Source organism: Impatiens glandulifera, chromosome 1 (assembly GCF_907164915.1).
Source record: "Impatiens glandulifera chromosome 1, dImpGla2.1, whole genome shotgun sequence".
In the NCBI taxonomy this organism is placed as follows: domain Eukaryota; kingdom Viridiplantae; phylum Streptophyta; class Magnoliopsida; order Ericales; family Balsaminaceae; genus Impatiens; species Impatiens glandulifera.
In genome coordinates this window covers 69,233,116-69,251,165 of record NC_061862.1, presented here as the reverse complement: position 1 = coordinate 69,251,165, position 18,050 = coordinate 69,233,116, and the positions used below count along the sequence as shown (strand labels likewise).

General features: G+C 30.1%; 2 protein-coding genes across 6 annotated transcripts; both read right to left on the bottom strand.

Annotated features, from left to right (window-relative positions):
• Positions 1 to 8,844: 8,844 nt before the first annotated feature.
• LOC124918812 (splicing factor U2af large subunit B) lies at positions 8,845 to 14,111 on the bottom strand. Of its 5 annotated transcripts, none has more exons than XM_047458865.1 (13): positions 13,935 to 14,111; positions 13,245 to 13,510; positions 13,022 to 13,132; positions 12,154 to 12,227; positions 11,347 to 11,417; positions 11,201 to 11,245; positions 10,772 to 10,831; positions 10,629 to 10,689; positions 10,226 to 10,338; positions 9,663 to 10,109; positions 9,452 to 9,590; positions 9,281 to 9,348; positions 8,845 to 9,200 (listed from the first exon to the last, which is right to left on the bottom strand). In XM_047458865.1, the coding sequence occupies exons 1-13, from the start codon at positions 14,055 to 14,057 to the stop codon at positions 9,063 to 9,065; spliced, it is 1,716 nt and encodes a 571-aa protein (XP_047314821.1). In that variant the 5' UTR covers positions 14,058 to 14,111; the 3' UTR covers positions 8,845 to 9,062. The 5 variants fall into 5 exon arrangements, with proteins under 5 accessions (XP_047314821.1, XP_047314822.1, XP_047314823.1 ...); XM_047458866.1 differs by having other exon boundaries at positions 9,452 to 9,587; XM_047458867.1 differs by having other exon boundaries at positions 12,154 to 12,221.
• Positions 14,112 to 14,474: 363 nt separating this feature from the next.
• On the bottom strand, positions 14,475 to 17,773 carry LOC124921336 (cathepsin B-like protease 2). Its single transcript, XM_047461983.1, has 11 exons — positions 17,582 to 17,773; positions 17,334 to 17,387; positions 17,173 to 17,253; positions 16,934 to 17,090; positions 16,822 to 16,826; positions 16,665 to 16,739; positions 16,231 to 16,356; positions 15,919 to 16,137; positions 14,968 to 15,081; positions 14,852 to 14,887; positions 14,475 to 14,742 (listed from the first exon to the last, which is right to left on the bottom strand). Exons 1-11 carry the CDS (start codon positions 17,663 to 17,665, stop codon positions 14,602 to 14,604), a joined length of 1,092 nt encoding a protein of 363 aa, XP_047317939.1. The 5' UTR covers positions 17,666 to 17,773; the 3' UTR covers positions 14,475 to 14,601.
• Between the last annotated feature and the right edge of the window lie 277 nt (positions 17,774 to 18,050).

Sequence of the window (18,050 nt, the reverse complement as noted above, 5' to 3'; positions counted from 1 at the left end):
TGACTATTTGAAAATAAATAAAATTTATTAGACTATTTATATTTTAAAAATTTCTCTTGACAGTTTAAATGAATAGAATTATAGAAAGTTATTATATACAATCTGGTCTCCGATAGGTGATGAGAATTCATATTATTTTTTCGATTGATATCAATAAATATTTTCTAATGACTTATTTTAACTTGACTTTTAATGGAAAAGGGGATATGAAATATTTGTCAAAATTTGTTTGTTAATAAATTGATAGGCAGATAGAAGGATTTAAAGAAAATTATGATATATTTTTTTTATTAATGATGCTTGCAATTATTTAATTATGTTAGATAAATTATGATTTGATTAATTTAGTTTGGATAAATTTTTATTTTATTTTTATCTTGAAAATTGTAATACAAATATATTTATTTATATAATAATATAATTTATCTATACATATACAATGATATTATTGTAATTTTATGCATTTGGAGCTAAATAAAGAACTATTATGATTTTATGCCTTTTGAGCTAGATAAAGAATTACCATTTTCGATCATTGGTTTATGTTTTTCGGTTTCCTTTCAATCTGTCCCATTCGGTTTCAAACCTCAGTTAATATTAGAATGGTTTTTAATTTGGCATATTAAGGAGGAGGATTGTAGTAAATGTTTTTAATAGTGTATAAAAGATTTATGTTTTTGAAAATTATATTTTATCCTTAAGAGTAGTCATCGCTTAATTAAATATTTTGTTTAGTGTCAATTGAATCTTAGGTTTGGTTCGAATTCGGGTTATTTAATTCGAATTCGGATTATTTAAATAATCCGGTGGTTATTTAAATGATTTGTGATGATTTTGAAATGAATATATTTTGGTAAAAAACGTTAAAAAGTGTATTAATATATAATGATAAAATAAAAAATAATAATTTAAAATAAAAAATATTTTAATATTTTTGATAATGAATTGAATAATGTGATAGAGAAGTGGGAGAGTCATATAATGTTTTTAATTATAAATAATTATATTGAATAACGCCTTAAATATTTGGCCTCTTAAACATTAATGATTATTTTTATTTTTTTTTATTTTGTATAAAAGAAATTAAAAAAATTAAAATCACATTTCTTTTTATCTTGTATAAAAGAAATTAAAAAATAAATCACATTAGAGTAAGTAAGTATCTGAAATGGGCCCTAAATTTCTTTAGAAGTGATCAGCACAATTCAGACAATTAATTGAAATCATTCTAAGTTTATTCTATTTTATTAATTATAATTAATTTATTATTTAAAATATTATTTAGTTTAAAATATTATTTTTTATTATATATATATATTTATCAAAAAATAATTATTATTCCTTCAAAATTATTAACCAATCATTAATTTTTTTTCGAAGTTATACAACTAACTTTAATCTAACCCAGTTATAAGTTAAACACGGAACAGTTAATAATATTTAATAATTTAGTTTCAAACACAAACCTATATACTTTTTAAACAACTTAATAGTCAAACAAATAAATCTAGAAGTTGATTACCAACCTTGAACCGGTTCATGCACATTGCCACATGGCAATGGCACTCGTGAACAATGACGATGTTGATTAAATTTTAAATTTTTATTATATATTGCTTATTTTTTTTTTTTAAATATTAATTTATATAAAAAAATAACATTAATATTTAAAACTCACTGGGAGAGGTTCAAGTGAGCTTAAGATACTCGATAAAAGATTTGATTTTTTTTTTAAATGTAGATTCAATGATAATCATGTAATTTTATCTAAAAGAATCTATTTATAAAATTTTAAACATTACAAACTTGGTAGAATCTCTCAAACGAGTTTGTGCTCATATTCTTCAAGAATATTATTCTTATTCATTATAAACTTATTTAAATAATTTTGTTCAAAAATAATTTTTCTCAGAGAATTTTTCAAAATAAATAATAATAATTTAAAGGGTATTAATACTTTATATAAAGTTCGGAACAAGTTATTCAAATTTTATTTTTTGGGTTTATTTTGCCTTTGTGATTCCAATGTTGATTATTTGCTTGAAAGTTGGTCATAGGCTTTTAATTGTGGTCACACTTAGGGTAGCCGGTAGGCTAGTGTGGTGTGTTAGTTAAATCTATAATAAATTAACCCATGATAAAGAAAAGGAAAAAAAAAATAATTAATTGAATATATCATGTTCAAATTCAATGTCCATCATCTTATTAGATCAAACCGTGTTTGGTTGACCTAGAAATAATCAATCATATTTATCCATAAGACCAGCCACAGCAGGGGAGTATTTGGAGGGTTATTTGGGTGTCAAAAGAGGAGGGTGGGAGGCAGCAGGGGGGCAATTTTGGGTGTCAAATTTTGGGTGTCAAAATTTGACACGGGTGTCAAATTTTGTTTGGCCAATGAGAGGCTGCCATGTGGATATCCCTTTTGATTTTAGTTTTCTTATTTTAAAAATACATTTTAATAATAATTGATCAATAAAAAAAAAAAAAAATTATATCAATATTTTTTATTTTTCACGATCTATAAATAGAGACTTGGTTTGTGTCATTTGGACACAAAAAAAATATTGTTTGTGGTGAATAAAGTGATGAATAATATTGTTTGTGGTTAAAAAAAATGAAATTATGTATATGTTTAAATGATGTGGAAGTGAGAGAAAGTGAAAAAGTAATTTTGATACCTTGAATAACACGCTGCTGTATGACATGTTAAAAAGTGGGTGTTAAAAGAGATGTTAAGCTGACGTGGCAGGGTGTTAAATGAAAAAATTTAACACCCTGCTGTGGGTAGTCTAAGAGCCAAACATATGTCCTAAGTACATTTAAGAGTCTATCAAGTTATTTTACATTTTGAAATATACCTTCATTTGTTTGAGTTTGACATATCTAATTCAAATAGATAACACTAGTTTAAATAAATAAAAATTTACATATAACTCGTTAAGATTGTTCAAATGATAAAAATTGTGTCTAAAAAAGTAGATACTACAAATATCATTTTTATTTAAAATATATTAACTTAGTATAAGTCATGATTGTGAGAGGATACTAGTTTATTATATATATTTTTTTTAAATCTTAAATAAGAGTTCAAATATTTAAGTTGAATTCTCACTTACCTAATATTCTAAATAAAAAAAAGAGTAAATAAATAAATAAATCACACCCAACCCACAAAGTAGGAAAAACATCACCATTTACCTACATTATTTATACTAATAGTATGCTGTTTCATTAAAAAGTAAATTATATAAAAAATTATATTTATATATATAATATAATAGGTAGTATAACTTTAATTAAAACAACCTTTTTTTAATAATATCTTAATTTTTATTTCTTGGTATACCTTAATAATGAAATTAATGTCATTAACGAGAATGAGGAGATTTGTAAACTCTCTGCTGAGGAGATTAGTTCTCGAATTCACATGGTTAGAAAGTTACTTGATATGTGTAAGGAAGAGAAACGGGAGCATGCCAGCGAAGTAGAGCTACATGGTTAAGAATCGGAGATAAAAACATCAAGTTTTTCCATGATATCTCTAACGCGCAAGCAAGAAATCATGTGATAAATTCTATCTCGATCGAGGGAGAATTTATGATAGTGAACCTGAAATCTCTACGAGTATTGTCAAATTATATAAAGGTTTGTTTAAGGAGTTATTTAAGATCAGACATAATTGAATGGTATAACTTTTGATTCAATTAGTACAACGCAAAAATATGTTGGAGGCTCGTTTTACGTTAGAGGAGGTTGAGGAGGCCATGAAGGAGTGTGGGAGTGATAAAGTGCCAAGATGCGATGAGTTTACTTTTGCTTTTTTTAAAAAGGTGTGACCTTTCATTAAAACTGAAATTATGGAAGCAATTAGTTATTTTTATTGATTTTTATCATTTTAAAAGAGTTGGAACTCTACTTTGAAATGTCTCATTCGTAAAGTTCCAGGAACTATTGATGTGAAGAATTTTAGGCCTATGAGTCTAGTTTCGTCATTCTATAAGATTGTCATAAAATATTTGGCCAATAGGTTGCGGAGTGTTAGAGATGGTCATATCTAGTAATCATATTACATTCATTAAAGATCGTCAAATTTATGATGTCGTATTAATAGTCAATGAGTGTATTGACTCAGCTAATTCAAGAAGTGAAAAATGTGCTTTTGTCAAGTTAGACATCGAAAAAAATTATGATTGTGTCAATTGGGAGTTTTTATTTGATGTAATGGACAAAATGAGAATGGGTGCGAAATGGATTGTTTGGATTAAATTTTGTCTTTCAATATTAAGTTTTCTATAATTGTTAATGAAAGTTCTCAAGGATTTTTCGAGAGCTCTAGAGGGATCAAACAGGGTGATCCTCTCTCTCCTTTTTTGTTTGTCATTGTTATGAAAACTCTATAAAAAAAATGATGACTTTGCAGAAAACTCGGGACTCATCCGCGGAGTGAGTTGTGGGTCAAGAAGATATTTATTTGTCAATCACATTTGATTTTTGCTGATGACATGCTTTGCATGATTCAGACTACTTATAGGAATTCTAACCACATTCGAAATATTTTATGGTTATTTAGTGCATGATTCGATCTTCGAGTTAATTTTAATAAGTCAAACATCTTTTTTTCAATTTTTGTTTTGACTAGAAGAATGATAAGGTTGGCAAATATGTTGGGTTCAGAATTGGTGATCTTCCGTAAACATATCTTGGTATGTCATTAGGTGCAAATTAAATTACGATCCAAGGTCTCTTGAGACCCGATTATCACTAAAATAGAATGTAAATTGTTTATATGGAAAAGTAAAATAATCTCGAAAGGAGTTCGACTAATCCTCATTAAGAGTGTGTTGTCATTTATGCTCACATATATGATGTCGTTATTCATTCTCCCGAAGAGTGACAGTGAAAATGGAGAGAATAATGTGTAAATTTCTATGGGGATCTTCTAACTCGTCGTTTTGTTATCAAGTTAGTTGGGATAAGGTTAAATGTTTTAAAGATCAAGGAGGTCTAGATACTCAAGATCTTATTTATTTTAATAAAGTTCTTCTATCAAAATGGTGTAGTAGTTTTGCAATGGAGTCGAATAGTCTTTGGGCATCGATAATTAGATGTAAGTATGATAATGATTAGTCTGTTTGGTTCACCAAAATGTTTATCCAGCGGGGTGTAGCATTTGGAAGGGAATTTATTCTATGTGAAAATTTTTTTATGAGTAGTCTAAATTCATTGTGGGGGATGGTTCTTCGATTAAATTTTTGAATGACATTTGGTGTAGTGTCAAAAGTCTAGCTACGACGTATCCCGAGTTTGCTTTCATTTCTATATGTAGAAATGTCACAGTTAAGGACATGTTTGATCATCGGTCTAGTGGTTTTCGCTAGCCGAATTAGATAAAGAAGAAGATTAAACATTATAGAGACTTCGTCCCATAATAGAGTTTTACTTTTGGTAGGACGCAAATAAGTCTCACCATATGAACAAGACATTATGCGTTGACAATATTGATAGTTTCCATGTGGGGCATTTCTACAAGTTGTTCGCTAAGATTATTCCATATACGTTTATTGGGAAAAACTTTACGAGTCAAAGATTCTATCTAAAATCTCGTTCTTTGGATTAGGGGTGTTCAATATTTGGTCTGAACCGAATATCCGACCGAATTCGAATAAACTGAATTCAAATTTCATTTTCGGTTTTCGAATCGAATTTCAAACCAATTCGAATTCAAATACGATTTTCGAATTGGTTATCGAGTTTGGGTTTCAACTCGAAAACAAAACCGAAAACCGAATTCATTTTTTTATTATTTATTCTTTCAAACTTAGCTTAAGAAAAAATCAAAATAATCAAATTAGAATATTTTGAACTCAAGATTTAATAATAAAAAAATGTAACAAAACCACCAGTGGTCTGGTGGTAGAATAGTACCTGCCAAAGTTTGGATGGAGTATTATTCATGGTGGAATTCTAACAAATGATATGTGCATGAAAAAAAGTTGTATTATGACTAGTCGTATGTGTCAATAAAATGTTGAATCGGCAACTCGCTTACTTTTGCATTGTTGAAGGGTGACTAGTATTTAAAATCTTTTGTGAAGTATTACTGCAATTCATTGGGTGATGTCCGAGTCTTTAGGTAGTTGCTATGAAGTTTTGACTGATGCGGCTGATATGGAAGACCTACATATTTGAGTTAACATTTCAATTATCTTTGGTGGACTATGTGGCTGGAGAGAAATCGTCGAACTTTCAATAATCGTAGTCATCCAATGCGTATCATTAATAATACTATTATTATGTTACTTTCTGAGATTCGTTAAGGAAAGTCAGTAAAGTTTGTCGAATTTAATCGTTTTTTTCGAGAATTTACGAGTTTGATAACTTATTAATTATTGTTTATTCTTATTTTTTTTATTTTTTATTTTCATGTCATTCTTTGTTATTATGTTTAATTGAATTTTTTATTTATTTTTAATATAAATGAAACTTTAAACAAATAGATAATAAATACAATATATTTTCATATTTAGTATTATATTATATTATTATATAAAATATATGTTATAATATAATATAATTTTATTCATTTTAAAATTATATGGATTTGTTTTTTCGGGTATGTAAGGACTTTTGTTTTTAAAGGAGGAGTCTAAACATATTATTTTAATAGAATACGTCTGAAATAATTTTGTTTTAAAAATAAAATAATATTACTAAATTAATATTATAAACATAATAATATTTTTATTCTTAATTATTATCACTTTTTCTAAAAATAATATTATTTTATTTTTATACAATCTCAATAATATGTAATCTTTTAATTTAATAATTATAACATGATTAACTTTTATATATCAAATAAAAAATTTAACTAATTTAAGTATCAAATTAAAAATATTTAATTTATATCAACAACTCCATCCACCACCCACAGTTATGAATATTAACTGTACAAAATTAACTATGACAAATCTTATGAGATCATATGACTAAATAGACCGACTGGACTAAACGATTATCGAGAAGTAGTTGTGGAATTAAAATTAAAACTTTAATTGCAACTATACAAATAATTGACATAAAAAAGAAAACTAGTTTGAATAGCAACATATAAACATAGATATATCATCTACCAAATTATAATGTTTTCTAAAAGAATTTATTATCAGAGATAATGATGTTAATATATATATTAAGGAACATTATTTAAATGATAAATGTATGAAAACTTCATTACAACATACAATTATTGGAAATAATAAATTATAAATAATGTCAAATATATTTTCTATTACATTACATTATATTTTATAATTATTTTTAAACATAATATTAAAACAGAGTAATTTGACTTTTCTCCGTTCAATTCGAACAAATTCTTATTATTTTTTAAAATATAGTGTCTAATTTTACTTAATGTATTATTAAATAAGTATAAAATACATTATTCACTTACTTTAAATTAATATTTCCTTACTTAATAAAAGTTAACCCACTTAACAAATTTTATTAAAAAAATTTAAATGATTTATATTTATTGATTTTGTTTTGTTTAATAATATAATTATTTAAAAAATAAAAATAATAATTATTAAAATAAAAAAGATGCATCAGTTATTTAAAATGTCAAAATATAATAAATTAATTATTATTTAAATATATATAAAAATAAATTAATAAAATATAATTTAATACTCATAATATAAATATATTTATATATTTAAACATCAAACAAAATAATTAATAATATTACATTTTTATAAATACAAAATTAAAACTATTAATTATTATATTTTATATTAATATTTTAAAATAATTAATTATTCATATATATTTATATATATAAATAAATTCATACAAATATAATAAATACTATTAATATATATATATATATATATATATATATATATATATATATATATATATATATATTCAAATATTCAAATAAAAATAAATAATTATAATATATGTTAAATAGTTAATAACTATTTATTAATTTAATTTATAATATTAGTGTAGTTTGTACATATTTTTGTATATAAAATAATATTATTATTTATAAAAAAAATAATTATATTATTTTTTTAAAATTTAGTAAATAAAAAGAATTTAATAAAAATAAAATTTAAAAAGTTGAAAAATAAAATAATAAAAAGTTCAAATGAAAATGAAAATATATCAATTACCTCTATTAAAATCATAATTATAAATATAATAAAATTACAAAATTGAGCAATCTGAAAAGATAAAAATGTTCAAAAAATCAAATACAATTGTACACACTACTAATTCTACTCGTGATAACCAACAATTAAAAATATAATAGGAAGAACATCTCACCTCAAATTGCTTTCAAAATCCACATTATGTCTTCATCAAACTTGGTTAATTGGGATGTTATTTACATTCCATAGTTATTATCTCTAGATTCAATTCATTCTTTTATTAATTGAATAATGCATCGCATTTCTACTCCCATGTATATATAGATTTTATTGTTAGCATCAATGTAGTGGTTTAAGGAGTTACTTAATGGAAAATGAGTTCCTTCATATCTTTTTGTTTGTACCTTGATATTTTTTAGTTGTATCAATCATTCAACTATTTATCCAAAATGTTGTAAAAATGGAATTACCATGCATTTGCTTTGTAAATGACAAGTTTATTATATTATATCTAAAGTTCAGAACTATTAAAATCCCACCACCCTCGAGAATTGTGATTTTTATTTTCTATAACGATGATTTGGGAGCAGAGGAGGAGCATCCTTATAATTTCACTTGAATTGTTCACACAAACAAACCAACAAAACCTACAATTCTAGAGTCACTAGGAAGGGAATTAAGTAGAACAAAAATGCACCGAGAATTATCCAAACACAGTACAGTACTAGTTGCTGCTAAAACTCAAAGAAATGATTATTCATTACACAGTTTCGACACAAACAAACAAACAAACAAAGGATGATGATAGACAGTGTTGTAGTAAGTAGCTTTATAACAGCACCACACTACTTAGTAACCACTACCACTTAATACTATTTTACTACATTTAATTAACTAACCATCATATTCCCCCTGAGAAAACTTATTCTCTGGATAATAAACAGCCACAACTTGGTTACCTGAAAACTTCCTTCCGTGCAAAGATTCCCGCGCTTTTGACGCACTTTCAGTATCAGCATACTCCAAAAACACCTGAAATTAAAATTTTAACTTGTGTTTATTATTTTTATTCATAACACCGCACACTACTGCTGCACTCATGATTTACTAACCTTCCCCAGCCCTGGACTCGCTTCCCCACTAGGATTAGGCCGCGGAATCACAATGTTCACCAACGTACCTACCACGCAAATTCAAACAAAATCTTTTCATTCCTCGCTCTTGTTTGTTAAAGTGATGGGTAAGTAAGTGCAATTATATTATAATATTAAAATTCCCTTTACCATATTTTTCACACTCCAATCTCATATCTTCAACTATATCTTGATAATCCTCGTCATCATTGAGCTCATCTGGAGTAACAACTTCAGTTAAGCATACAACCTTCGTGGCCAACACACCCGGTGGTTGAAGCATAAGCTTCTGCACAAAAAACAAAAAAAACAATTAAAACATTCTTTTATAAAATATAAAGTCAATATTATCTTTTTTTACCTGCAATGCAATCTGTTGCTGTGCATGCAGTAATATACTCTCCTGCTCGGGTTTAGGCTGCATAGTAGTCTGATTAGCACGTCTAACAGTAAGAGTTTTATCACCCATTTTAATTCCATTCAGAGCAGCACATGCAATATCAGTCACCGAAAGATCCTGATAAATACAGAAAGCATATCCCTTTGAATTCCCAGTCTCTCTGTCCTTCACTAGATCAAAACCTCTAAGCGGCCCAAAAGACTCCAACAGCTCCCTTATCTGTGACTCGGTAAAATAATACGGAAGACCACCCACAAAAATTCGATCTGGGCCTTCGAGTCCACCGGCAGATCCTGGCGACAGACCAACTGCAGCAAGGTTTAGATTCGGATTCGGTTGGCTTGGACCCAGCGTTGCAGCCAGAGATGGATTGTAGTCACTCGGTCTCCTCACCTTCACTGGGGCACCCTAAGCAATTACAAAGTGATCCACAATTGAATCAGTTTTAATTATTCCACACTCGACACGAATATCAAACTTGTGACCCACAATTACATTCAAAGAATTTTGAAATATTCATATACCTCGAAAATGATACCATCTAAAGCCATGGCATTACTTGCTTCCTCAACAGATCTCATCTCCACAAACGCAAACTTTTTCTCGTGGTTTATATAGACATTGACCACAGCATCCCCTGTTCAACACGCAAAATAATAGTGTGATTACCCATACTACTGACAGGATAAATATAAAATATTAACAGGTTTTGTTATCAACTATTTTTCATGTTGATCATGATCTAAAAATTCTGCATTTGTTATGTTTCACAAAAATTACAATGATCTAAAGAATAATCTTTATATCAGGCGGAAAAATAAATAATGAATTTTAATTTATGGCAATTTCCAATGAGATCTTGATGGTTAAAAAATACTAGTTTTCAAAGAGCCACAATAACATGCAAACCAATAAATGCCGACTAACCTGGTCCAGCTGTATTTCCTCCAATTGCAGCCATAACATGACTGAAATATATTGCCACAGACTGTACAAAAATACATAGTCACATTACTGAAACTTCAAAATATGTGCTAATTTCAATTTGAAACACAAAGAGTTGGACAAACCTGCTCATTTGCAGATGGAGGAAGCCCACCAACATACACACGCCTAGCATGTCTAGTAGCCTGCCATCAAAATTGTTGACTTTTATATATGAAAACCAAAAGAGTCTAGGGACTTGTTTGATCGAGGGTTATTTGAATAACTAAGTGATTATTATAAATAACATTGTTTCATGTAGGTTACTGAAAATTAGGTTATTAGGGTATAAAGATAAAAAATGAAAAATTATTTTTTATGCAAAAATAAAGGAGACCTTTTTGTTGATAATTTGAATAATTGATTGATGAGTAGATTGTTAATTGGATAGTGGATTATTTGGAATTAATTTCAAATAACCAACATCAAACAAGGCCTAGGGAAACATCAGACAGAGGGAGGAGGGCAAGGGAAAAAACTGAGAAGCAAAAGGCTAGATGCATATAGATATATACCTGTTGGGTCATTGCCTGAACAGGCATGATAGGAAGAGCCCCCATCTAGCACCAAAAAGAAACATGTGCAGAATGAAATTAAAAAAGAATTGCATTTGTTGATATGTTTGTGTTATTGAAGTGCTAACCGGAAGGAAAAAAATTACCTGTCCAGTTCCTAATGGGAACATATTAGGAAACATTCCAGTAAAGTTTGGGGTTGACCCAGGGATTTGACCTGTCAAGGTATTTATATAGTATGGTGAGTATCAGAGTGAACAAAGAAAATATAAAAACATCAACAAATGGTTAAGATGCTATCGTTACGATAGAATTAAAGATTCAATATCATTAAGCTGTATCCAGACTCTCCCTATTTATCATTATACTAGTTTATACCTCTCTTTACACTAAGCCCTTGCACAATGAACATAGCAAGAAAAACATAATTCTGGTTGAATGAAAAGGTTCAAATTGTAATTTTCGTGACAAAAAATAATATAAAAGGCTAGTATATGGCATTCAAGTATTGGAGGAAATATATCTGTAAAAACTACCAAAGAGGCAATAGTTGGCCAGACGAAGACAGATAACTGGTGCATTTGTTGTACCTCCTTGTACATAAAAGCTACAGAGTCGGCTCACCCATTGTCAGCACATAGGGACTAGTAGCCCAACATTGCCTTCTAACAGAAGTACATAAGACATAGAAACAACAAAACAAACACCACAACAGAAAACAACCAAAAAAAACCTTCTCAGTTTCAGAATATTATTATTAAACAATTAAAAGAAATGATACATGACATCTAAGCTCCATGGGGTGGGTTTAAATCATTCTCAAATGAAATAGTAACAGGTATAGCTTACCAAATTGATACCATGCAATTTGATAGGAACTTTCCACACTATATCCAACCAGAGACAAAAAGTTATAAACCGTATAAAATTTAATGACATAAAGGGGCAAATACCTGGAGGAGTAACAGCACCTAATATTGCAGCAGATGGAGGTGCCATGTCAAATCCACTGACCCTTTTGCTGTTACTAAATACCATTAGTAGGAAGAATAACAAGATACATATCAGACGAATGCATTCTAGTGACAGATCTTGAATTGATAACAAAAGTCCTAGGTCATCTCGAATGGTATAAAAATGTTATGACATGAGCAATGAAACTTCAATTGTGTAAAGGACAATTCAAATATGTCATGTTTTGCATTAAATACACACTTATAAATAAATTAAGCCTAATTTCATAAATATCTAACTCGCATGTAAACACGGTTGTCTAAGAAACAGTTTTTGAGATGAGATTTCATGTTTTCTCCAACAAACTAGTCAATAGAATCAATTATTTACAGATCTCAATTAGATGGAAACATCATTCTATTGAAAGATTTTGGTTAGATCTATATAGGGTAAGGACATTTAACAACAACAAAAAAATGCAATCTGAAACAGAAAGATTGACTCAAAAGACACCACAACTAATAAGGCCTAAAGGGCTTGTTTGATATGGATCTTTCAAAATAAATTGTTTTTTTTGGAAATAATCTTGTTTGATGGAAAAGTGGATTAATTGGATCAAATGAGCAAAATATCCTTAGTATTAATTTTAGTATTATAATTGATGATTTAATGAAAGAAGTGATTGTTAATTGGATGTTAGTTTATTGAGATTAAATCCAAATAATGCAATTCAAACAAGGCCCGGGTAATCTGAAAGATTCTTTAACATCAGCATTAAAATAACCTTGTTCATCTAGAATTCTACAAGTTAGTGATATCAATTAAAGATCTAGTAGCATCACAATAGATACAAATAATAAAGCAGACCTTTTCGATTGTGAACGAGAACGTGACCTTGACTCGGGCTCTGATCTGCCCTTAGAGCGGGATCGAGACCTATGTCTGGTCCTCTCTTCTCTATCCCCATGATCCCTGCGCCTGAGAGTGGGTTCCAAAGTAAGAAAATGAGGTACCAAATCCTTTATTTGGACAGAAAATATAAGTCGGAGAAGAAAAGAAATACATTACCAACAGATATCACATCTCTTACCTGTCATAGTCCCGACTTCGACGATAATCATCCTCACCTCTATCTCTTCCCCTTTCTCTTCTGTCACCTCTCTCCCTGTAATGATCACGATCCATCTCTCGATCTCTGTGGTGACGACCGCCACGGTCCCTTTCCCTATTGCTATCCCTGTCCTTATCCCCCCTGCTTCTTTCTCTATCCTTATCACGCTCCCTGTCCTTGTCACGGGATTTCTCTCTATCCTTATCCCTGCTTTTTGATGATTCTTTTTCATGATCACGAGAATGCTGCAAATCATACAATGTTTGTTAAATATAGTATCAGATACTCACTGTCATCAAAGAGAATCTTAATCAACCAATAAAATTGTATTCCTACTATCTGATAGGATAAGAACCTTGAACATGCAAAGATAACTTAATGGCAAGTGAGTACTACTCAAAAGATTGTTAAAAAACCTCTCCACCGACATCAATTAGGTTAAGTGTCGACCATGACAAGCCTAAATATATCAGAACAACGTCAAGATAAATCGAGGACCAGAGAACTATAGTTTTTAAATCTCAAACATGAAACATCTAACTATGAAGCAATGGTATCCCAGAACATGAGAAGCATTAATAAAATTGGAGAAATCGAGAGAAACTACGGTGATATGTACACATCGACCGGGAGAACTTTGAGAGAAAATTGCGTGAGATTTACAGATACCTGAGACTTGGAATCAATGTAGTCGTCGGCGCCACCATGGTTTCCAACTCTAGGCTGAGGAGAAGATCCAAAATCGTTATGATCTTCATCTTCCCCTTCGTATCTACCTTCAGAATTTGCCATTTCTAGGCTGTGGAAGAGACTACTATACTTAGTTAGGGTTTCACTTTTCACGATCGTCTCCTCAAGGCCGACGGAAGGTTTGGTTTTATGTGCGAAAAATGAATGCGGAATTATCAAAACAGACCCTAAAAGATTTTAAGATATTCAAATTGGGAATTAAAGTTAATTTCTATTTAAAATGGGATTTAAAGTTCTGAAATTTATTTCTCAATATGTTGTTCACCCTAAGATTTTTAAGTGACCTATAATAATGGTTTTTTTTTAATATAATAATGGATTAATTATGAAGTAGTTTGAATATTTAAATAAATACATTTGGATTTTTTTTTAAAAAAATTCTCCAGATCTTATTACCAGACAATTAAATAGCTTACAATTTTCTTCAACTTTCAAACCAAATCACATATGCCATAGAACTGCACAACCATTTTGTATTTCTTTTTACCAAACGATTAAATCATTGTCCAAGAACATAGTAACATAAGAAACATAATTATACAATTATATTACCACTTTCTTTAATCATTCTTATACAATAGATTGTTCAAATCGAAGCATCAAGAATTGCGTCGTCTTCATTGTCTGACAACTCTGTAACCGTGTTTCTAGTCGAAGGCAAACCCGCAACTACATCTTCTTCAATGTCACACTCGTTTGATCCTCTTTTTATCTTGAAGTATCCGTCCTGCAAGTTTTCCAAAACAAAGAAACCAATAACATATTAACCAAGATCAGCTAGAACAGAAGATTGAACCCCAAAAACAAAAGGCTAGAGCATAAGAAGCCAAACTAACATCTCCCCAATCTCTGTTCCATTGATTAGCAAGAAGCTGCAAAAACAAAAACAATGATCACATTTAAGATATAGAAATCAAGTTTTCTACTAAATGGTCATTTTATAATGCCATACCCAGTAATCTTCTCCATTATCAGAAGTTCCCCATCCAATCAGCTTCACAGCATGACCACCCAAAACGTCACCAGTTACATGTTTGTAAACACCCGACTTGTAGTGTGCAAAATCCTGCGTACAAAAAAAAAGAAAAAAACATCAACATCAAATTAGATTTCAAAGGCATTATCAAGACCGATGTCTATGTTATATGGGGTGTCCTGCATGACTACTTACAAGTGTGAGGTTATTGGGCTACAATTACACTTCCTAGATATGGCTTGGGCCAAGGTGACTATAACCTATATTCTCACAAGCGGCACAAACAAATTGACAATAGAACAAAATGACTCGGTTAAGAGGAAACACTTTATGTTTCTGGACCTGAATCTGGATTCAGACGAGAAACTGCCAATAATTTTTTGAAACCGTGTCAGACTAAGTTATGTTTCCAAAACTAGATCTCATATGAATCCACATACAAATGAGATATCTGACAACAAAATAATGTTACCAAATGGGGTCAAAATGTTCATGCGACTCATTTTTAGAGTCCTAACACGGGACAACATTGAGACTAAAAATGGAACGCGAGGTCTAAGCTGGGGAAATTGTGATTTCAATACCGTGTATGAACAAAGAAAGCATATAAGTGTTAGACTATTGGGTTGTAGTTACTTTTCTAGTTCCAGATTGAGCTAGGGTAACCCAGTTGTATTGCCTAGAGTTTCTACAACCTAAATTCCCACAATCATAGCAAACAGAGTCAAGCCAGTAACAACAGAACAAACAAAACGCATGGTTATGGGGCCGTGCTAGCTTTCTCCAGAGAATAAACCCTGTCTTAAAAAAAATAACTGACGCGGTTTCACATGGTTCAAGTCCTAACTCAGGGACACTTTCACGAGCCCAGGTTTCTTATACATTCAAAGTAATTGTAATGGGCATTAAATAATTCCATTTTTTTACCTCATAAACAGTGAAGGAAACCTCTACAGGTCCATTCTTATAAACTTCAGCCATAATAGTATATGGGTCCGAACCAACTCTGTATGCGCTGACACTGAAATGCTTTGAGTTCTTCCATAACATGTTCTTGTTTACGCATTTCTTCACACACTTGGGCGTGTCATATGCAGGTTCACAGCCAGGGTGGGAGCATCCAGTATTATCGAAATATGGATCACACTGCCAAAACAATTATCTTGAAATCTCAAAATCTATAAAACCAACAACAATTTAGACATTCCAAATTATGTAGTCTAAAGGGTAATCCCAAACCTCTTCTGTGACAACACCATGTTGCTTAAAATATCGCCAAGCATAAATAGGATAACCGCCATCACAACCACTACCACACATAAAGCCGCAGCAAGCAAGCAGATCATTCACAGATAGTGATATATTCTGCGATGACATAAAATTTACAATCATATATATATGTGCGGTTGTAAATAGTTACATTGAATAAGATATAAAGAGGGTAGAACCCTTGACAACTTTTCAAGATTGTCTGCTAGTAAAAGCTAATATGACCCATTTGAAAACTAGTATTTTGTCACGATCTCATATTATTTTTTGATCATGATCCAGATTAAAGTGTTAATTTCTATTGAGATTATTTTGTATCTCATTCTGATTTTTGGTGAACTTATATAGATTTTCATTATCATGATCATGATTAAAAAAACAATTGTAACAAAACAGCCAATTACCATGCTGTAGTGTACACAAAAACGATCAGACAGAGATTCAACAGCACCGAAAGCCCAACATGAACCGCAATGACCCTGCATAATTATGAACAAGGTCATATTATTGATAGCAAGAAACTGGTAAAAAAAATAAATGCAAGTAATGACTCTCATTTACCTGATCTTCAGATCAGAACATTCCAGCAGTTACCATATTTGAGAGAAGAAAAAATATTAGAACTCATAATTCAGAAAATCACAATCTTTGGAAAAGACATATGTGAACTTACCAAGAATTCTTCCAATTGTGCTACATTGAGGCCAAGCTGTTCTAGCATCAAATTGAGCTGGCAAATCAATAGTTCTTGGATGATCAACAATCGGAATTGTCTTCAAAGCATATGCTGGTGTAGGTTTCACGCCAAGGAGGCGTTTAAATTGACCAACCTAAAAATGAGAGTTGATGGAATTAGAACATAATACAATAAAATATTATGAAATTTTCTCATTTAACATCAATCGGGCTCACTGTTAGATTAGAAAATCTGGGATTCATGATGGCTTTCCATCCAGCTTTAGGGTTTCCATTGATGAGTTCTATAATGGGCTCCTGAATAAATAAACAGAAAGATTGAACAGTCAAGATATTAAAATCAAACATAATTGTTATATGGAAGAATTCTTACATACCTGAAGAATCTTGGAATTCAATTTAAGATGAGAAATTGGTTCTGATACAACAACCTGCAAAAAAGCTTAGTGAAGAATTAATATGATAGTCTAATTTCTTCAAATTCTCATTCATAATCTCTTCAATAACATTGGACTAATGAAATGAAGTTGAAAATCTAATTAAAACATCAAAAGCATAAGGAAGAATCGTAATCAGGAAAATCTCAGAGATGACAGTCAATCTGGAGACGTGTCGCGAAGCTTACCCCATAGATTTGGCCGGCGATGGCGCAGATGGAAAGAAGTAGAACGGAGATGGTAACTGAAGAACACCTCGCCGTCATCACCATCTCTTTCTCTTTCTCTCTCCCACCTCCTCAGACTGTAGATTCTTCGTTTGTCTTTCTTCATCCCCCACGGCAGCTATAAATCAACTCTCCTCTGTCAAATAGGCGACCCAAGAAGAAAACTGTTAGGTGCAAAATTCCCGATTTTCAAGGAGATAAAGGACCTTTTGTTTAATAACAAAATATGAAAGAGATAATTCATTTATATAAATGTTATCCTTTTTCTCGAAACAATAATTTATGATATTCTCTTTTGTAGATAAGAATTTTAAATTAGATAATGGAATGTAGTTTAAAATAATTTATTTTATAAACACATATATTTGTAGTTAAAAGTTCATATTAAAAAGTATAATAAACTAGTTTGATCTTGAATTACCTGAAAATT